Here is a 22,718-nt window from a genome sequence, read left to right on the forward strand (position 1 = left end):
TAAGGAAGAGGTATGTAAAAATAAAGGTCTATGATCAAACCTTCAGCCATTTGACAAAGAAAAAAGGCACTTCAGCACCACAGACAGCAGCTTAGGTATTTTCTGTGACAACCCACAAAACAAAAACATGCAAATATGGAGCAACATCTATTCTACCCAATTAATCTATAAAGTCTGGAAATCAGGACTACAACAATTCACTAAATATGTTGCTGTACGGAAAATGCCTTTCACTGGAAAGTTTATTTAAGTGTAAGTACATGGTTTAAGAAAATAAATCCCAAGTGATTAACATGACCAACTGCATATTTAACACAAAATGAGCCATCATAATGTACTTAAGTTTTGAACTTTGAAATATCTCCATTATAGAAAATATAAGAACAACAACAACAACAACAACAACAACAACAACAAAAAGCATAAAAGGAATGATGGCAACAACTTAAAACAAAGAACTTTCAAAATGACAAACGTGAAATGAGTCTCAGAAGTAGACACTGACGTGCCTTGCTCGGGAGCACAGCAGCAATAGTGCTGCTCCAAACATCCCCACTGCAAGCTTCTTTAGGACCTGCGTTCTCCTGCTAGTGTGTGAACTGTGAACAGGTGGCTGGAAGGACAACTCCATGGGATCCATCTAAGAGGCGGCAACATAAAATCACATTGTCATATTCAGTTTTCTAATCCTTTCCTAAGATGCAATTCATTTCCTAATATCCTAATAAGTATGAAACAGTACCACTAGCAAAATCCAGATTGCATTTCCATCAAAAAAAAAATAAAATTAATTAATTAATTAATTAACCAGGATGAAAGAAGCCCCTGCTGAAAAGTGCACCAGACCTCCTTTGGCTGATAACTGACGCCATATAGTGGCAGTGATTCATGACAGATCCTGCATGCTTCTAGCGTTAAAGCTGAGCATGCAGATGTGAACTCATCATGCAACTGCCCAAGGCTGATTGGTGGACACTTCCTTCGGTGCATGCCATGTTCATTCATCCCAAAATGATCAATGGGATCGATCTCAGGGGACTGTGGTGTACAGGTTTTTTGGTCATTTTACTTCTATGTTCCTTAACTCCTAGGCAAACCTTGGACGATGACAGTGAGCATCATCTTATTGAAAACTTTGGCAGTAGACGATAACCAGGAATGCGTGAACCTGGTCTCTTATTACATTAAGGTATTCTCATAGATCACTGCATTGATCTTCAGGCATCAAAGAACCAAGTCTATGCTAACTATGCCTTCCAACAAATCATACCTCTTTACCATCATGCTTGTAGACAAGCATGATGGCTCCACTGGAGCATGGTGGTGCAACTGGAACTGAATGTGGCATAGGGTGTTGAACCCCCTATACGAATGAGATGTATGAGTGGCTCAAAGGCCCCCAAACCACTAAGCAGGACAACTCCAGTTTTCCCAGTGCTCCTGACTTTAATGAAGTCACACATACAAATGAAGTATTTATTACTTGTGAAGACGAATTAAAACAAAGCAGTACATGAATGCACGGCTACATTATCTCCATAGCCAACCTCTAGCTCTTGATACATTACCATGGATTACAGCAATCCCGGTTTAAATGGGTCTGGGTCTGCAAAGCTGCTAAGACCTTTCTTCCTCTCTATCCACAGGTATGGGCTCAAACTCCCCCTTTGGTTGTCCCCAGTCCATCTTTAAACTAGAGATGTCCTTCATGAGGTCATACCATTTCTTCACTCAGGGAGACATAACAGAATAAAAAAAAAAAAAACAAAACACTCTAATCACAATAACATGCACACAACATGTAGCAACATTATGGCCATTTCCTCGTATGTACATGTGTACACTTATTGTCCATAAATAGATTAGTGATTAGCTATCATGATCTGAGAAAGTCTTTTTTTTCCTAATACAGAAAGCACTGTAATGTTCTTCCCTTTCCATAGGATCTCAATAAACTCTTCTGGGCTTTTTAAAGAATTGTCAGCCTGACAGAGAAGTGTGATTCATCATTCCAAAGCACACATTTACTCTGCTCCAGAGTCCAGTGGCAGCTTGCGTTACACCACTCCATCCCATGCTTGGCACTGTGTTTGGTGACGCAAGACTTGCATGCCTTGGAAACCCATGCCATGGAGATCTAGGCACACAGTTTTTGTGCTAATGTTAATACCAGGAGTAGGTTAGGGAGCAGATATTGAGTCAGAGAAGCATTGGCAACTTTTACACATTACATGCATCAGCACTCAGCGACCCCGCTCTTTAATTTTTATGTGGGCTGCCACTATGTGGCCGAGTTGCTGTGGTTCCTAAGTGCTTCCACTTTTCCATTCGACCATGCACAGCTCATCATGGAATAACTAGGAGAGGAGAAATTTCACTTGCTGTAACGGGGACATCCTGTTACAGTACCAGGTTGGAATTCAGTGAGCTCTCTAGTGACCTTTTTTATTTTAAACAAATGTTTGTAAAGGCACACTAAATGATTAGGTGATTGACTTTATACACCTGTGGCAATGGGACAGAATGAAACACTTGAATTCAATAATTAAGCGGTGTTGTCCATATAGAGTATGGTTTCAGTCAATGCACCTCTATCCAACAAAGTCTAAATTGCAAAAACTGTGTATGCCAAAACTGGTCAGCCGTTTCATGTACTAGGATGTTAATTGTCTGTGGACTAGCAATGTTTTGGATGGATGTATATCCATCTACCCCATTCATCACTGTGCTAGTACATAACTAATCATCTTACTGAGGGGAGGGAGGGTGGGAGTTTTAGCTCAATGACACCAACAATGTTGTCACATAGAAACAGTTGACTGACAGTTATATAATAAAAACTGCACAGTAATGTGATTATTTTTTTTTAATTTGCAAATTCTTTCTACTGTTCCTTTTTTTCTTTGTAAACTCTGAATAACCAAATACACTCAGCAAACTGAGTGTTTCTTTAAACATGGCTTTGCTCATGCTGGTGAAATGTCCGTCCCAATCTGCCAGGAAATGAAATAAAATGAAACTAAATCACCCATCCCCATATTTTAATATTTAAACGTTGAATATTTACCCAAATATATATAGTTAATGAATATGAAATATATTATCAAAAAAAACCCACGATTGTCTTTATCCACAGTTTTACTGTTATAGTCTTAGAGGCCACCAGAACAGCAAAAGGCAACCACATCTCAGGTAAATTTTACTATACCAGCCCTGCTGTGGCAAGATGAACCTGGGGGACAAATCTTTAGAGCTCCTCCATGGTCTTGCAGTGAAGAATTAGCAGATAAGATAAACCACATCGTCTCACATCTCCTCTTGGCATGCTGCCAGCCTGTCCACATGGCCCCCGTTTGTTGTCAGATTCCAGGCTGACACGTAGGGCAGGCTGCCTGCATCTACCCCCCCACCCCCACCCCCCCAGCATGCCACGCTCTTCCTGAGTTATGAGCTGCAAAGCCTTCTGTCTGTCAGCCCCTGGCCTCAAGCGGGTTGCCAGTTCAGAGCTGCAGTGCTCAGAACCTTGAGTGTCACTGACCTTGCTGAGGAGGTCCTTGAGGCAGATCACTTCTTTCTGGAGGTCTCTGGTCTGAACCACTAGCTCTGCGCAAATGGACTGAGCCTCCTTATTCGGATCCCACGTCAGAACAAGCTGTTAAGTAAAAAAAAAAAAAAAAGCACAGAAAAAGACACTTTGTCTAGAGCTTTTACAACTTTAGCTGGAATTGGACTGTGCAATACAGATAAAATTAACAATTTTAGGTATGATATGCAATATGTATTACAATAGGTTGCACACTTTTTATAGGGAGTGCTAGGATGAGAATTGCAGAAGTAGTTAATTATTTTATAATTATGTAAAATTAAAAAATAAATTTAAGAAACATTTTTGAAGAAGAGAAACACTAAATAGTTAGTAGTACTAGTTCAAAAGTAGTACTGGTTCAATAACTTATAAAAGCACTGCGTCATGAAAAACACACAGTACTTAAATCATAAGAGAACTGGCCCAATTTAATTCGGATAGCTACTTTTTGTACACAGAAAAAAAATGTAATCGGTAAATAACTTAAAAAGATGCCATTTTGATTTACCTTTTGAAAGGCAAAACACCTTTTCAACAGGTAACCTCTTAAAACACTTTACTAATCTTAATTCAACATTAGAAATTTAATGCAATTTAATACCAAGAGTTTGATACGAGACTGCATTTTTCTGTTGTTACACAGTCTAAATTTTAAAAGTGTTTTTGTTTGTATTACTTTGCCCTAACTGAAAGTAGATGACTCCCTTTTATGCTAAACTGCAGCATATGTAGACTGCATGGCACACTCATGGACTATCAGCGTTAGTGAAGAGCACAGCCCACGAGAGTAGAAGCGCACCTCAGAAGGACTGCGGGGGAACCTTCTGATGACATCCTGCACCATCTCAGTCAGGTAACAGCACTGCTGCCTCAGGCTAATCAGGAAGTTATACAGCTCTTCACTCCTGTGGCACAAAAAAAAAAAAAAAAGCATTCAGGAGAACTTGGAATTATTGAATATAACACATGAGGAGGCATCCTAAGATGGACAAGAAGGGTTTAAAATGTGCAGTTACACTAATGTCCACTTACTGAGATTTTTTTTTTTAACTGCACAGCCTTAAAAAAATCCAAACAAACAAACAAACAAAAAAAAATTGCATTGGCTTTTGAAAAAGGCAATATGAAGAAACATTTAAGACAATAAGAATCTGAGCAGGATTTTACATGCTCTCCTCAATCACCCCTCTTCTGAATTTGTGATGAAACAGTAAGCACATGCAAATGCTTCATCAAAGATGAACGGCATTCTTAATTCAAAGACAGAATTCTTGAAGCACATCCTCCATCACTCACCTTGTCAAACGCTTGTAATGACTGCCACAAACCTGGTGATGTCGACAGCATTATCTTACCAGAGCATTTCTCCAAGCAGCCGTGTTCTTCTCCCAACACTCTGTCAGACGCTGTGGTAAACACTGTCAGGCTCGGTGGAGTTACTATCTCCCTCAGGATGGAGAGGTTGGCTCTGAGCGTCGCTTTGTTAGTTTTTCTTTTGACCGAATGAGTGATAAGGTTCTCACAGGACGACTAAGTGTGGGGTAAGAGCCACCGGGCCAGTCTGTCCCTAGAACAGCTCCAGCCCCTTCCAAAATCCAAATTAAGGAAGTTTCTTTATGGTCCGAGTTCATCCTATATTTTTCATACCCAACCTTTATCTCCCATTAGTTACAAAGGAATATCAGAATTAGAGTGTAAATTATTTCAAGGAAATTGCTTCTTCAAACAGGTAACTTATGATGTTGAAATGGTGAGGCACGTGTTTATATACATGCCATTAGCCAGGAAAATCAACCCTCGCCATGAATTTTGGAGTAACTCTATATCCATTTACTGTGTGTTTATAGACTACCTATCAAGGATGGATTTAAAAGCAGAATTTAGTGCATGTTCCTGTGCCCTTACTGTATATCCTCAGCTCAAAATAAAGAACATCACTGATTGATTAGCTTCATTAAGTGAAGACACGGCAGTTGGGCCAACTGCTCACAGTCATCAGTCCAAACATGGAGAACGAAGAAATCGCACATGCTTATCCCTCACTTTACAAATCATTACTAGAGCTTAAACCATTAAGACAGGCTTCCACAGAGGCCTTAATGTAGACAGTGAGAACAGACAATGAGAATCTGACTCTGAACTTTAAAGGTGGAGGTTCAGACTTGGCAGGAAGCTTTCCCTTGAGACTCTGGACAGGCACTTAGTGTCCCAGATCAGATGCCGCTGGGCAACAGATAGAGAAAAACACACCTCAACCACACTAGTTCAGATTAATGAAATGAATTTTACCCATTGTCAATGTTGTTTAGCTGCATCATGGTGTCCAGGTCCACTTTGTCAAGGTGCATCTCCTGAATTGCTTTAAGAAGCTTCTTTTGGTCCTTAGAGTTTGTTATCCCAATCTGCAGAGAAACAGCTAGACTACAATAGCTATTGTCATTTTCAGGACAGATGAGACCACTTAAGAGATGCAAATCCTGACAAAATTATGTTAAACAAAATTTAAATATGCTCACAGAATAAAAGATTGCAGATTGTCTACAACATACATTTTGTAAGCATGTCTTATAAATTATTGCATAAAGTCTAATTCAAGATAATGACAGGGGTCCAATTACAGCAAGCACACTATAGGATCACATTCATCCGGAAGTTGCTTGTATGAGCAATTTAACAGAATTTGCTGCATTTACTATTTTTTGCTTCCCAGCATTTTCACTTAAGCATAAAAGTAATTTAACAGTGGCAATACACTTCTTCACTCTGTTCTGTGAATAATCATATTACAAAGTTACAGCGCATCTAATCCACCATAATAACTGCTCATCCCTCTCTGCTCAACCCGAAGGCCTGAGGTGCTGGGCCCTTTAGAAGACTGAGGCAAGCCACAACGTTACACAGTGCCCACTGACTTCATACATAGTGACAAATTAACTTTCAAAACAAGTCATTTGGCAATTTGTAATGCTGGCACTGATCGTCACATTTTCTGTTGCATTGTCTGACAGCGCAGCATCAGCTATTGTGTCAAACATTCCCACGAGGAAGACTTCCCCTTGACAGCCATTTTAGTCATGAGTCACTTTTCTTGGTGAGACTTACTATTGTTTTATTTAAACAAATTTCATACCAATCAATCTTTTTCACAGCAGTCATGGTGACAGTGTCAATAGCATATTTCATCCATTCCTTTGTGCAGCAGGTCTTACACTACAGATTAAACTACTGACATTTTAAATTTGATGTTTTTGAATACTGATCTATAAATGCAGGATCTCTTTCTCTGAAGTCAAAGTTGTTCTTTTTACTTCAAGATGTAATTTTGATAAATGTCTTAGACAAGCTCACTTTTAGATGTATTACTCTCCAATTCACAGTTCTCATGCAGGAGCACTCATGTGCATTCAGGTGGAATCCAAACTGCTGACGTGGGTCACTCACCACAGATTTCTAGATACCAGTTTATGCTGAATATGATCCGACATTCTCTCACAAACCTACCTCATGAAGAGTACAGGGAGGTTAAGATAATATGATTAGCTAATATTCTTGCATGAGAACCAAGGACATCTTGGCTATTCCCAAAACTATGGTCTGGCTTCAGCTCAGATATGTAGCTGAATTATGTGGTAGCTGGCTGTGTAGAGTAACAAAGCTCCCACTGGGAAAGACTGCTTGTGAAGGCTTACAGCAAATGTCCTCAAGGGATATTGTAACATTCCTTATGCTTACAATGGGTGCCTTAGCCACCACAATAACACTCCATCATTCACCGAGCTCGCAGATCAGCAGTTCTTTGAACTGGATCTGTCCCAGACTCATAAACCACACAGCCACTGATGCTTTAGGCTGTTCCTTGAATGCACTGCCAAGGTGTGGCATGCAGCTTTTATATGGTGATCACCTACTGTACTGGAGCTTGGTGATGCATATTAGACTTTTAATTGTTAGGTTTTTGGCACCTCCTTGTTCACATTTTGTCACCAGAGAAAGGAAAGGTGTATCATTTATTGTAAGCTTACCTTTTCCAAGTCCTCCTTTTCCATTGTCAACAAGTAGCTCCAGGTGATGTCATTTTCCTGACAAAGGTGTACATAGACTTTAGAACAAACCATACCAGCACAGCAAAATATACTTTATATTAGTTGTGTGACACTGCTACCTAATAGAATTGGTGGATGTTATCTATATATGCACACATTTGTACACCGATACCTGCAATTCTCATGTGTGTCATAAGTATCCCATTTTATGTTGTGTTAATATCAGAACTGCGAACTGTGTGTTAATTTATAATATTCTTTGTGTTAATATAGTTCTGGGCAGGAGATGGAGATGGAGATGAATTGTAATAGGGATCTTCTTATTTATTCCTCTATTGAAGTAAAGCACTGGTTGAAGCAGGACCTAGTCCTGATAGTGCAGGTGATTTTAGAAATCTCCCACCTTTTGTCACGGGGCCTGATGTCACCTATGGAAATCTGGTTAAATTGCTGAAATAAACATTGTTAAATGAGCTGTATATTGACAATGATGATAGAGACAGAGATGGAGAGGGGAAAACAGCACAGTGTGCTGCAGGAGATATAGATCCCTTTGAAGCTGAAATGGCAGGGCCTGATCACTGATTTGTAACACTGAAAACCAAGTGTGTTTCAAAAGGATTTTAGAACATCAAAGGAAAGTGCAGCCAACAGAAGTAGTTCTCAGAGAAGAGACGGATCAGCACCAGATCAACAATTTCTTTTCCTCTGCAACTCATGCTGAAGAGTGGCAAGCTTTCTTAATACCCAAGCATTCTACTTAAAATCACCTATTAATCTAGAACTCCCCACATTTGGAGAGATGAGATGAGAGATACATCTGATGTCTTGGATTATCCCCTTATGGCTCCTCTTCATGCTATACTAACAGGAACTAAAAGAAGCTGGTGGATGGCCGGGGGCGGGGGGGGGGATTTGAAATTTAAAAAAAAAATAATAATAATAATATCGGTGTTGGCTACAAGAGACATCTTTTGGCTGCTTTTCTTCCTACAAACATCATGATAAAAGTTAGAGGACCAACCATGACCAACATACACAGACTTTTGCTTGATTACAGAGCCCTGTGTTTTGAAGTAGAAGGTTGACTTGCCAGAAGGTTTCTGAACAACTGTAAATGATGCATTGGCTAGAAGTCCGAGAGGAGTTGTGCATACAGTAGAGCAGTTGGGTCAAGATTAGGCCCACGGTTAAAAAGGACTAAATCTCTAAAACGTAATACTAGGCCAAAGTAAACCAACTCGAAGCTCAGGAGAGAAGCAAAAAGAAGCCAACCCTTCAGTCTAAAGAACCTGGATTTTGGTGTCCACATCCATCATTAGCTCTGTCCAAATCTCCTCCATTATTGAAGGTTGCCATTCGGATACTGCATTACCAAGTGGAATCGATTTTGGATACTGGCTGTGTGTTCACTTTAAGGCACAAGCAGCGGCGTCAGACAAAGCCAGGGGACCTGGCTTCAAACGGATCTTTTGTCCTTGCAGATGGAAAACATCATACATCAGAACAGAGTCCATATTACATATTTAGTGGCACAACCCTGAACTTGTGTTGACAACAGATATACATGTTATGTCTGACCAGTTAATTTTTCCTCTTGTGCTAGGATCGGATTTCCTGAGCCAGTCAGCAATCCATCTGAAAGTCTCAGATTTGGAGGAAAATTGTCTTGGATCAAAAATAAGGAGTCATGGGTTTACAAGTATGTGACTGTCTCTTGAGTTAGTCCTTCAATAGTGTTAAGACTGACTTATTAAGGAGTCATCCTCCAGAAATGCAACATCTCTTAAGCTTGGACATCAGAATGCACTGAGAAGTTGGGAAAAACAAGTATGGTCAAACAACGTCCTAACAACATAAAATACCAGACTGGTCCAGAGTATATTGGTTTTCACCCATGAAGGAGGAGGTTAGAACAGATGGAAAAAAAAAACAAAAAAAAAAACACAGACTCTGGTATCATAGAACCATGAGTGGGCTTCACCCGTTTTGACTGTGCCCAAGCCTGATAGAAGTACACAATTCTGTGTTGATTACCGTAGGCTGAATACAAATACTCCACAAGATGCTTATCCAATGCCCATCCTACATGATAAAGCTTAACTTAAATCTAAATAAATGTTACTTTCTTTAGACAAACTAAAGTTTCTGGGACATGTGACAGATGAAATGGATAAGCAGATCCAGAGAAAACATCTGCTGCTTCACAGCAGTTCCTTGGTAGGGTGGTATCACCTTCGTTTTGTTAACTGGGCAGCTCCTCTAAACCATCTTTAATTAAAGGAAGTCAAGCTGAAGGCAGCTCTTTAACTAGTCTCAAATCATGCCTTAACTAGATCCTCTCCAATCTTCTGAGGTACACCCAGATGCCAGCAAATTAAGGCTGAAAACTGTGCTGACCCCAAATGGTTGACAAAGAAGAAAAAAGGTCAGTGCCTATGTTTCTAAGAATCAAAGAAGAGTCTAAAAGACTCTAAGACGGGGCTAAAAAAACAAGAAAAAACATACTCCACTTCTGAAAAGGACTGTAATAGTGGTGTGGGCTGTAGAAAAGTGGCATTACTAATTGGAGGGAAAACCATTTGTGGAATACACTGACCATGCTGCACTATTATAGGATTTCAATTCTCTGAAAACCACATCCTAGCTTACCACATGGATCTTGAGGCTACAGCACTTCCAAGTGAAGTATAGGAAAGGGCGCATGAATGTGATACCAGATCCAAATTCAGCTCTACGGAAACCCAGGATAGACTGCTGCTTACATCACCAAAAATCTTTAACATAGAGTGCAGTACTACCCACCAGCCTGGATAAAGCAGATTTAGTCCAAGACAAAGATGATTTGTGAAGGGGCCAGAAATAAAGAAAAACGTATGGTAGTATGTCAAAGGATGTTTGGTTTGTTAGAAATACAAGCTAGCCATTTTGATTTCTCCAGACAAAAGAGATTAAAGAACGAGGTTACATTACTGATGTGGACTTCAGGGATCCTTTCCCAAAGACCAAGACTGGAAATATGCAACTCTTGGTCAAATTTTACCCTTGGGAGAGAGCAAAACCCATCATGTTTGTCAGACCCTAAGAGGAGAGATTTTTACTAGGTGGGGAGTTTGCAAGTTTATCTTGTCAGACTGGGGTTCTCCACTGTTATCTGAGCTATGAAATACACAGGGAGTAATCCAGAAATTCAAACTGAGCTACAATCCAAGTAAATAAAAATGTTAAAACAATGACTGCCTCCTCACAGGATAATCACAGAGTGGGAGAAGTGGATGAAGTTTAGGTTTGTCATTAACAATGCCCAACAAGATATGGCAAAAAGAACAACTGCTGAACCCGCTACAAGAAGAAAGTTGAAAGTTCCATGGAAAGGCTCATGTATCACTCTCCACACTATAATCAACCATCATTCTCCATCACTGAAAGACAGCATCAATTTAATGAGGAAGCAAGGAGAACAGCGAGAAAGGCACAAGTCAAACAAATCCACTATTATAATATCCACAGGAAAAATGCAGAGTTTCAAGTTAGAGACCTTCTAATTATTGGGTCATTATTACTTATTGTCAAATCTGTTGCTGTGTCTGCACACAGATTTACATGTGCAAAGATGCATAGAAAGCAGCCCTAACAACTTACCAAAAAAAGGATTATATAAAGTGTAATTGCACTGTAATCTTTGTGATTTAACTTTCTGAACTTTAAATAAATTCCGCTGAGGCCTTCTAAGCAGTTTGCTTACCTTCATGATATCAGAGAGGTATTCCAGATTCAGCCCATGCAGCAGAAGTTCAATATCACAAAGCTTAGCTGAACTGTAAGAAATCAGTGCAAGAACCAGACCATGGTTTCAGTATTACACCCATTAGTGTCAGCTTTTCATCACCACTAGAGGGTACTATAGCCTTAGCAACCGCCAGCCAGGTTTAGGTGCAGAGTACCTCTCCTCTGAGACACATGGAGGTTCAGGTTTTTGGTTGAGAAATGTAAACTCCGTTTCAGTTTTCGAAGGCACGCCATCATTAAAAGTTGAGCCTCCTGAGGAGTCAAGAATCCTTGAGATCTGTGGACACATTTATTTGATATTGCACTAATTCACCTTCACATTTCAACACAACTGTAATATCCAACACTAAATGTCTTCCAAGTTCACAATTGCATGGATAGTTGCCAATTAAGTGAAAACTCAAATCGTCACACCTGCGAGAAACAAATGCCCCATATTCTCCAAAAACCTTACATTATTTGACAAAAAAAACAAACAAAACAATTTTCCTTAAAACCAGGTTTAAAATAGACATGCAAAGCAGAATATTTGGAAGTTGGCTGGAGATACCCGTATTATTAGCAGTTCAAGCTTATGTCCCATATGATAAATGAGGTGAAGTAAGGCCAAAGGTAAAAGGTCACATACCTGTGGTTGTTTGAGTTCTTTAGCCAGGTCAGCAGCTGTCTTCCCTGCCTTGGTTTTGATGGACCTGTCAGCTCCAAGCTGAAGCAGTTTTAGCACTGCCCTTTCTTGCCCATACTGCACAGCTACCATAAGTGCCTGGATTAACAAAATACCTTGAAATACCAAACTTTATGCCCCTTGTACATCTAAAGGAAGATACCTTTCAAGTGCAGTCACAATCGCTCCCATTTAGAGAAATCTACTTTTAGACATGGCACACATTGTAATTGGCCTTTACAATTTTGAATTCAGTGACAAAATAAAGCCCAAAAACTATAGTTGGGCCTAAGGGGGGGGGGGGAAGAAGACATTCCCATAGCTTTTCTGATTTATGCATTAACCCTTAAAATGCACTTTTCTGTGTTTGCTTTGGCTTGTTCCTTGATTGTCCCAGCCAAGCCATACCATGCATTCCACAGTACTTCCCAGGTCCTATTTCACTAGCAGGTCTACTTATGCAAGCAGTGTGGGTGATGTTTAAACATCTAAATGCCAACTAGGAAGTGTCTCTGCTTGTGCGTGGAAATGCTGTAATACAGCTAATCATAGCTACCGTGTGGCCACTCTCGTCCTGAGTGTTCAGCTCTGCTCGGTGGGATACCAGCAGATTGATCACTTTACAGTAGCCATCCCTGGCAGCCAGCATCAAGCTGGTTCTGTGGCTCCTGGACAAGGACAACAAGCAAATTTGGGAACCTCAAATAAAAAACATTTGGAAGCTTCACTGTGCTAGATGGACCTCAGTCCGTGAGAAGGTCCTTGATTTTACCCTTCTGTCAGGTTTGCCTGTAGGTTTATAGATGGCATTTCTAGGTAAAATGTGTATGGGCTAAATGCAAGTCCTTTACTGGAGACAGGTACAGTTCAACACAAAGTTAATATACAAACATGTCAATTAGTCAATCTGACAGAAATCCCTGTGAAGAAATAACTACATAATCAAATTTAAGTAGGTATTTTGGCATAGTCATTTACATCATCACATTCTAAGAAAGTAAATGCTACAGTTTTATTCAAAACAAATAAAGAAAAACACTGAGCTGATGAACAGTGAATAGATTTAAGTCTTTAAAAAAAGCAAAGTTATATTTTTTAGCTTGCTTCCTTTGGCATCACGTACAGAATAACTTTGTTATCAGAGTACAGAGTGCTTGTGAGGCCACTGAATAGAGCATGTAATATTTATGGGACTATGATGAAAAGCAGAACCTCTTGCCAAGCACCATACTAAGGTGTGTGTGTGTGCGTGTGTATTTGTGCACACACTGTAGCATGGACCTTTTGGGAGAGTCTTTAAGCTATTCATCACAGTAACTGACATTTCCCAGAGAAGAGGCCTACAAGCATGATGAGTTCTACCCTGTCATGTACAGGTGAGGAAGGGCACCATTATTCTTCAACGTGACACTATCTTATTGCTGGGAATGCACGTCCTCTCCATCATCAAAACCTGTGACAAATGTGTGATGGCTAATGTGGACCGTTTCCCAGGGTGTCCTTCTCTGTCACTGAGGGGGACCTACAACAATGCGGAAGTTTGCTGAATGGATATTACCTAATCCCAGACAAGGCAAACACCGTACTGACAATATTCCACCTTTTAAGAATTGTGATGGAGGATAATTACACCAAGTTGTAAATGAAGCATACGCGTAATGCTCATTCACAATCTCTAATTTATGAATCTTAACTAGAGGTTTAAAAGGACATATCCTTGTTCATCAGAAACCCTCTTAGCCTCGTCATCATAATGAGGGCAATGTTGCACACGTGGGGCAGCGTTTCACTGGACTGTGGCTTCGGGGCCTGTTCATATCTGGCTGCACTAAATGATTTCAAGACTATGCAACTTAAGATCAGTACATGAACAGTTAAAGACAATGGCAATTTTCCCTCAATAATAATCCTTAAAAAATTTGCCTGGTTTATATGAAGTACTAATAATGAAGTAGTAAATGAAAAATACTATTAACTGCATTACCGGCTCTTATTTGACCAACAAATCATAACAATGATGCCAAAACACAAGGATGAAAAATAACATAATTCCCAGGATAAATCCCAGATTTGACAAGCAAACCATAGAAACAAACTCTCTCATTCTTGGGCTACTGAAATTTGGGTGATGACAGCACAAGCTACATATCTTATATCCCCAAATGACATCATTGCCTTCAGTTCCAGAAAGGACTGCACAATATAATACACAAATAAATATTGTATTTATGTTCCTTTGCATTAAGATTGTGCTATAGGACATCTGTAAAAATACTGAAAATATACAAAGTTGTTAAAGGAACAATATGTTTTTTTTTTACCACCAAAAAGTAGCAAACAATATTCATAAAAGAAATTGTTTACATTTTTTATGAAAAGAAATATGAATCAGTGTTTTCCCCATAAAGTACAGTTTAGGGAATAAGAAGAATAAAATTGCTTTGTAGTGTGCAACATTACAAACATCCCATCTATAACGATTAGCAGGAACCGATACAATAAGCAAATATGCTAAATCTTCCCCCCCCCCCCCCTTCATATGTAAAACTCAAGGTTTTCAGCTGAACTTTAAATAATTGTTTCCTGGAGCTGCTTTCATCACATGCTCTTCAGAGCATATACCACGGGATTAATTAGCCCAGACCTGTTTTCAAATGTAGTACTGATTCAATCAGCTATTATTTCAGCTATTCCAATAGCCTGTTTAGTGTGGTGCATCCCAGAATCATGATCCAACAATTCTCAATCAAGTCGCCACCAGCAAATTTGAGGAAGATGCATCCCTCATCAGTACCTAGATAGGCCTACCATATTAAAAAACTCTGTAGGTTGAAACATGCACCTTCCATTTATCATTTTTACTATATAGCATTTGAAGTCTATGTGAAAAAGTGCTACATGCACAGAGACAGACATTCTGGTCCACAAGGCAAATCTTCAATGTTTACAGCTTCCATGTTCACACATTACCCCTACAGTCAAAAATAAGCAAACACTACCCTTTTATCAGATGAGCTAGGGCTCAAGTCTGATTTGTCTATAACCCACTTTCGGATAAACATAAAATGAAGCAAAAGACTAATCCACACTAACCTTATAAAATGTTTGCTACTGACAGCCAACTTGCTTATCATAACATTTGCAATTTAAATCAATATGTTCCTTGATTTGTGTTTCAGTAGTGACATCTGACAGACAAACCTGTTGCAAAAACAAACATGACACGGAGCACTGAGCAGCCTCACAGAAAACGGGAACACTGGATAAACTACACGCCTATTTCACTAATGGCTAGAAATATTTCTGATAACGGTAGGAGGCATACATGAACTGCAAATTAACCTGGCTGGGTTAGAATAACTTGCATGGTGGTGCCCATAGTACTGGACAGAAAGGGTGGGCAAGATGAGCCGGCAGCAGAGGCTTGAGGAGCAAATCTAGCAGTGGCTGATAGATGGAGACAGGGAGGCGCTGGAGAACATCGGGGAAATGAGTAAGACAGGACTGCAGAAGAGAAGACACCACCACCAGGGTCAGATAGCATTGACACTTTTTTCAGTACTGATACTTTGACACTCAGGTCAATTTATTCCATGTTGTCTTAAAATATTTATTTAAAGCAGGATATGACATATCTTATTTACAAAATACATTTTCCAAAAATAGCTTACATTAGTTACATTACACATACATTCTTTTGCATATTCAGTTTAAATGTTGTGTCATTTTTACTACACTACACAAAGAAAAAACCTAAATAATTACACTACCATAGATATGTAATTTAGTCAGCTCATCACCAGTCCAGATATTCGAGCAATAGCCATCAAATAGCACAAGATTTATTGAAACAAGCACTCAAAACAATATTATTAAACCACAACAGTATCAACTGATACCCAGCCCTACCAGAAACAGCCAAACCAAATGTCAGTTACAAAGCCACTTTTAGAACCTGAGATTCTCCTTCGAGAGCCCAGAAAAATAAAATGCTTAGGGACTGTGTTCAGACAGCTTACATACCGTGTCCCAGAAACCCTAGCTGACTGTCTGCCACAGCACCTCAGCATCCGGCCTCTGCCCCAAGCCTCAACTCCCCAGGCCTTCAGACCACCAAACCAGGAAAGGCTTTTTTCCGTTCTTTCTTTTCTTTTTTAAACAGGAAACAGTGCTGTGGACATACTGCATTTTGCTTACCAGATCAGTTATAGAGATGCTCCACAGCCAGTCAGGTGCACAGCCCTCTGAAGACTGGGGAGAGGGGCAATGTTTGACAATTCCACCCCCCCCTCCGCCCCCCAATCACTTACACACTTCCCTCTGGATCTTGTTACCGCTCTTTAAATATTTTGTCTGGACAGGATACAATCACTTTCTTGCCAGTCAATAGAGCAACAAAGTTGTTGACACTGCGGGTTGTGCACAGTTTTGGAAGCAGATGATGAGCAGCTGAGCGGCTGGCCTGGGAAATGCTTACTGTGCATGGATGCAAAAACAGCCCACAATCCCCAGCTTTTCTCTAACACTACCTGGCCAAAGTTAGCATTCAGAGGTTCGTGGGATGGCTCATCACAAGCCCACATGACTTGGACATTAAACTTTAGTGTGCATGGCCATCTGAAATCAACCAGAGGACACCTGGGGTCATACTGTAAAGTGTACACTACAAATTGTAGGCCTCATTCTCTCTGTATAATGGTAAAATTAAAGGACCTGACTTTGTTGATCTCCAAATCCTTTGTCTTTTAACAACTGAGACCATTAAAGCACCATCTACTTTATTTTAAACAACTATGTACTAGGTACACCTTGAAAATATGTAGTTAGAAACCACAGACCAGCAGCAGTCTAGTCTTAACCCAAGTAATAACAGCCTGTCAAAATTTCAAAGCAACACATACATGTGTAAAAAAAATTAAAAACACATCTATGCCTTATAAAGAGGTGCCAGCTCAGCTCAACACCCACACACTTGCTACTACCATGATACCAGTGTTAATGCTGTGCAGAGAATTATGTAGGTAAACAGATAGTGTCACTCACAAAATTTCACCTGTGAGATGGGTATACCTAATAAAGAAGCCAGTGAGTGTAGGTGAAAGAAATAGCAGAACAATAGGAATGTAATATCACCGTTTTCATGACCAAAATTATCAATAATTTTTGGAATTACTGCAGTTCTTAAAATGTATTGAAAATACTTTATCAGTGTTATTCCTGTCCCCCTAATATTTTTAATCCTGCCCCCACATTTTGGAAGACCATTAATATGTTTATAAAAATTATTATTTTTTAATCAGAGACCCAATCTGTCCCACAAGAGGATATATGGATATGTTCTTCAAATAAAGTGGAGCAGAGTCTTGTAGAGGCAAGCTCAGTGATTCTTACAGACTTGATAATGAGTGTAGACACTCGTGCGTGTGCGCACACACACGTGCATGTTACCTGTTGTATGCATTTGGATCTGCATTCCGACTCAGCAACAAGGCTACACACTTGGCAATTTTCTCCTCATTGGCTGAATTTGCTGTGCATGCAGCCATAAGCACGGTATAATGATCTGTGTACAATGGGTGAGACAACAGAGGAGACAAAAATCAAGAGAAGTTTGCAAACAGTTCCAATGAAGAGTATTTAAAAATATATTTCTATATAGTTAACAGTACAGCTACAACTACCAGTAGATGAATTAGTATACAGCACCACAAAACTGCATATTTACTGACAATTTATTGAAAATGAAATCAACACTAATGCATTTACAGTAGAGCAACAACAACCAAATACTAAAATATTCATGTTGCACAAAGGCCCAAAGTTTAAGACCTGGCCACGTGGCTGGATACTGGCATTGTGATGTGTTGCTGCTGCATGGAGACAGTGTTGTGCTCAAGGTTTATTTGCTGAGATTAGACACCAGTTTAGACTACCAGCAGGGCTGGTTAAGGGTGGGACACAGACCCAGTCTGGTTGCGTCTGCAGCTGAGCAGGTAAATAAATAAAGGGCCAGTGTTGGGCCAACGCAATGACGGCAGCATCACGCTCTGTGTACCGGCATTATCAATCACTCCCGCATTCCTCACTTTCCAAGCGGAACACAGGCTGGGAAGCTAGGAAGCGGCGGCTGTTTTCACATTTAATTATTTCCTTCCAAAGCCTGCAGCTCTGGTCGGCCTGCTAACATCCCCCTCCCCACCCGACGAGGTGGAACTGTCTCAGTTGCTTCACTCACTCTACACCAACATCCGATTTAGCAGACAATAACACATGCGCTTAATTTTTTAAAGTAACAGAAACGTGATGTATAAACTGAAAACACACCAGCAGATTAATTGCATGTTTTCAATAGAACCTCTTTTGCGTCAGGGCCATTAAGCAATGTCAGCTGAAGCCTGTTTGCCTGTTTTAGCTGACAAATGGACTTAAATTAAGAGAATGTGCATGTGGCTACTTCAATATAGAACATATTGATTAGAAACAAACTCTCCCCCAAAAGGGGGACTATCCATGACTATCCATGCTTTTTCTGTTTGATATCAAAGGGTTCTTTACTTGCAGCTTTTGCAAAAATCCCATTATCGCCAAGAACTTCAGAGAAGCAGATGGAGACACGGGAAGGACATCTGCTGCAACACCAGGGCAACATCATCCTTCCCCTCCTCATGCCAGACAACAGTATAATCAATATTTAGCACAATCAGGCAAATGCGTTTTGACTAAAAGGCCATTTCCAGTGTGTTCTCAACAAATATTTTCTGCATATTTTAGTGTTTTGTACAATCACTTTTTGTGAAATATGTACTGGTGAAGTTAGATATGCCACATATGCTACCTACCACTGGCTTCCACAGAGCAAAGAACTGCTCCAAGTTTGAGTTCAAAAGGGGACATCACATTTCCATGTCACTGTGTTAATTATGAATTTGGAGTACTTGAATCGGAGTACTTTGTAGAATAAAAAAACCTGATAAGCTTTTTATAGCCTTTTATAGTGACTAGCACACACCATGTTATTTACTTCAAAATTAATTACCATCAAAATGATCAACCAATGAATAGAACTTCGACACTGCAGAATCCTTAGTGAATGTCTAAGATTAACATGGTAAATTGCAGAAGATTAACATGGTAGATTCTGTTACCTGAACTATATTTAGATTTGTCATACTTTTGCCCTGGTTCAACAGAACCAGAGCTGTCTAGCTAGCAAGTAAGGAGATGCTTCAAGGTCTTAGCCTGCTATGTATAAGAACAACTGGATGCAGGCTACCTGTTGGAATAATTGGATCCACCACCACTAACTCAATTTTCTTAGTGCAATGGCTACCACTGAAATACTATTAAACGATGGTGTGTCTCAAACACTGTTAAACACTTTAAAACCATTAGCTGTGTTATCTGTGTAAAATTTATATGCCACTACTCTGATGGTTAAATAAGCTTTTTTTTAAAACTTCACAATGTTTTAAATATTTTCTGTGTCTTTGAAATGTCCCAAGAGATTCAAATCTTCAAATTTATAGCCCAATGTGCATGGTGTACATGTGCAGGCGTAATTTACGTTGTGTTTATTTTGTTTCTGAAATGGCTGATTTTGTCCCCACTACCTTTTGAATGTGCATGATTGTCTTTGGAAAAAGACAATAAAATCAGACAGAAAAGTATACATAATTCGGTCAGCCCATGCCTCTGTTATGACATATGACCAATAGCTGTCATTGCACATGAGCTCCGTGAAAAAGCCCCGAATAGCTACTGGAAAGTCATGACTTTTGTGTCGTTTAAAACTAAATATTTTTTTATCATTATAATTACAAAACAACTGTACTACAAATATATTTTTGACCAGAGCGTTGATGTTTTTTGCATCGTTTTTTGATGTCTTTGTTAAAAAAATGTATTTATTTATTTTACATTTTTTCAGCACCAATCGGCATGAAAAATGTGACCATAAAACCTGTCGTGAACCTCTTCCTTTCAATCTCAGTGCTGATTTCTTTTCAGTGAATGCTCATGCCCGACAACTTGATTTCTTAAAGGGATCACAAATTTGATGTGCAGTCAGTCCGCAATTTTCAAAGCAAAATTATGTGTATATGGTTTTTGGGTCCTTTTTTATATGAATAACTTAATGATCTTAGCTTGTAGCCAAGTTGCACACTGAGGTGTAGCACTTTCGTATGCGTAGATTAAAAGGGGTGGGGTGGTTGCCAGCCCACTAAAAACTAAACACAAAAATGTTGTTAGTTAAAAAAACTATATAAACTTCTAAAATACTTTAGCAATTTTGTGAGCATGAAAATAGCTGGGGGGGTTTTTCTGCATTGTCACCACAATTTTTTCTTAGTCTCCCTTTCCAGTTCTCTTGGCATTGACCATATTGCATTGTTTGAGGTAAGGGATGATGACCGGTAAGAAAACACTTGTAGCTCAGTTTTTTATTTGTTGTTTGGTTTCCCTGGTCCAGACCAAAGCAGAAAATGATACACTGTTGATTTTTATTCTTGGTTGGCTTAGTTCTCACACTGACATATTTACCATCCAACCAAAAGATGTAAACAAAATTCAAATGGATACGTCAGATCCTATCTGAACGCGACGTACATATTCAGAACTGTGATTAATGCCAACCGAACCACAACAATGTTCTACGCTGGGCTAAATGCACTTGTGGGGGTGGTAGTTCCACCTGTTAAACTTAGGAAGAACTGGAAAAGGCCTAAGCAGGCAACAATGCAAAGAATTCCTCTGATGCAGAAGTACATTTTGAATAACCAGGGTGTTTTGTGCATTTCTTTCTTAAGTAGTTACATTCGTTGAACCAAATGTTAATGCATTTTACCTCCTCAGTGCTGCACGTTTGCCCTCAGCTCATTTTCACTACCACCACTCCGTTCTATAATGAGGCGTTTAGAGTGGCATCTTGTGACACCTTGTTCATACATTAAACGAACTGCACCATAGTTTGCTTGGAAGCGGACCTGCTCAAAGGGTCTTGGTGCGCACCAGAGTTTAAAATGTAGCACTCTCACTTGCTCTCATGAACCGCACAGAGGATGCGCTCCAGGGTTCGTTTTAATTGAACCAAAGATGCTAGGTCTGACCGCCACCCTTAAGGATGTGCAAAGCGGACTTGCTGTACTCCCATCTGCTTTGTACTGCTCACACAGTGCCATCTTTTGATTTAAAGTTATTTGTTTTTTAATGGGTATAATGTCAACTTGCTTTTAAGGATTGTGGTTGCATAGCAAAATACATCAACAAGATAACTGCTAAGTACAGTAATTTATATACGTTTAGCCTAATAACCTAATAAGGGCTTTATCTATTAGGCTAACACTCTACACAATTACTGTAGACTGTATAAAGGATTACTATTTGCCCGGGAAGCACACGTCATAAAACAGGTTAAATTCCAACTGCAGGATTACAGCAACATGATAAAAGAAATTTTAAAAAAGCAGTTTGATACCTCTGCTGAAATTCGCGTTGGCTCCGTGGTCCAGCAACAGCTCTGCAAGGTCGTGGTGTGCCACATGGACAGCACACATAAGAGGCGTCCAGTCGAAGCCCAGGCGAGTCTCTGCATCCACGCCTGACAAAAACGTGTGAAATATTTCAAACCATAATCTCCCACGAAACTCAAATTAAACCGCGACCCCCTTTCAAATCACAGTGAGAGTATGCTTCTTCAAGCGGCTGCTGGCAAAATTAGCAGGCGTTAGTTAGCTTGGCTAGCAAAACTGCAAATCCCCGACGTTACCGCCGTCCAGCAGCTGCTGAACGAGATCGACATCCCCGGCTGAAATGGCCTTTTTTAAGGCCGACACGTTGTCATCAACGGGCAAAGTCGTCCCTGATACCTGCAACACAAAGATTATATTTGTTGGATAACTAACCAACCTAGCCAGCGGTCAGAAATGGTCAAATATTACGTTAGCCACACGGCGAATAGTTCGTGTGGAAGGTACACAACGTTACCGGACAAATCGATCATTCTGAATATAGCTAGCTACCTCAGAATCTGATCTCTTGGTACAACTGGAAAATCCAATGTCCCATTCATCACTATTTTCATCACTTTCGTCACCTGCAGGAAAGGCATATTCGATGTTGTTTATCATGGTGTACGTAACCGTTTGAGCTGGTGCGTTTTTTTGGTTATTTTGACGCGCCGACGTGCTTGAAAGGGAACCACAAAATATCGCAGATTCACCAAGACGCGGCTTTTCCGTTGTATTTTTATTGTATTCCAAAAAAAAAACCAAAAAAACAATTTATTTGTATCATTTAAAAATTTCACTATAGTAAATAATGGACAGCTTACTATAACCCAACACACCCTAACATCCGTCATTATAAAGCAGCAACGTTTCACATCGTTAGCTTGAATACTTCTGAAGGAAACTGGTGGCAAGAGATTTTAATCAGATATAGTGTCACACTCAATCTAGGTTATTTGCAATCGTTCCCCCTTTGTGTTTGCAAGATTAACAGTGCAGGTTCTGCTTCACAGAGATATCTGGTTTGTCATGTATTTGAACAGCGCCACCACGTGGCCAAGTCAAGCGGTTCATGGCATGGGCAAATCTTATATGCGTCCAAAGAAACGAGTGTTGTGGAAGAAGTGATT

The 22,718-nt window shown here is 39.8% G+C and overlaps 1 protein-coding gene across 3 annotated transcripts; it reads right to left on the reverse strand.

Annotated features, from left to right (window-relative positions):
• Nucleotides 1–224: 224 nt before the first annotated feature.
• asz1 (ankyrin repeat, SAM and basic leucine zipper domain containing 1) lies at nucleotides 225–22,221 on the reverse strand. 3 transcript variants are annotated; one of them, XM_035525594.1, is made up of 14 exons: nucleotides 22,102–22,221; nucleotides 21,849–21,948; nucleotides 21,558–21,680; nucleotides 17,531–17,645; nucleotides 12,639–12,750; nucleotides 12,047–12,181; nucleotides 11,574–11,695; nucleotides 11,375–11,447; nucleotides 7,609–7,665; nucleotides 5,876–5,988; nucleotides 4,386–4,491; nucleotides 3,539–3,652; nucleotides 1,569–1,725; nucleotides 556–640 (listed from the first exon to the last, which is right to left on the reverse strand). In XM_035525594.1, exons 1-13 carry the CDS (start codon nucleotides 22,207–22,209, stop codon nucleotides 1,618–1,620), a joined length of 1,386 nt encoding a protein of 461 aa, XP_035381487.1. In that variant the 5' UTR covers nucleotides 22,210–22,221; the 3' UTR covers nucleotides 556–640; nucleotides 1,569–1,617. The 3 variants fall into 3 exon arrangements, with proteins under 3 accessions (XP_026859806.2, XP_035381487.1, XP_035381488.1); XM_027004005.2 differs by lacking the exon at nucleotides 1,569–1,725 and having other exon boundaries at nucleotides 225–640; XM_035525595.1 differs by lacking the exon at nucleotides 556–640 and having other exon boundaries at nucleotides 1,666–1,730.
• Nucleotides 22,222–22,718: the final 497 nt, after the last annotated feature.

Source organism: Electrophorus electricus, chromosome 4 (genome assembly GCF_013358815.1).
Source record: "Electrophorus electricus isolate fEleEle1 chromosome 4, fEleEle1.pri, whole genome shotgun sequence".
Classification (NCBI taxonomy): Eukaryota; Metazoa; Chordata; class Actinopteri; order Gymnotiformes; family Gymnotidae; genus Electrophorus; species Electrophorus electricus.

Excerpts from the sequence above, each read along its gene's own strand:
- asz1 (XM_027004005.2), bottom strand. The coding sequence starts at position 22,209 with ATGATAAACAACATCGAATATGCCTTTCCTGCAGGTGACGAAAGTGAT. Across the intron at positions 12,751-17,530 it reads GATCCAAATGCATACAACAG|GAGCCACAGAACCAGCTTGA; the intron begins GTAACATGCACG and ends GTCCTTGTCCAG. Across the intron at positions 11,448-11,573 it reads CCATGTGTCTCAGAGGAGAG|TTCAGCTAAGCTTTGTGATA; the intron begins GTACTCTGCACC and ends GATTTCTTACAG.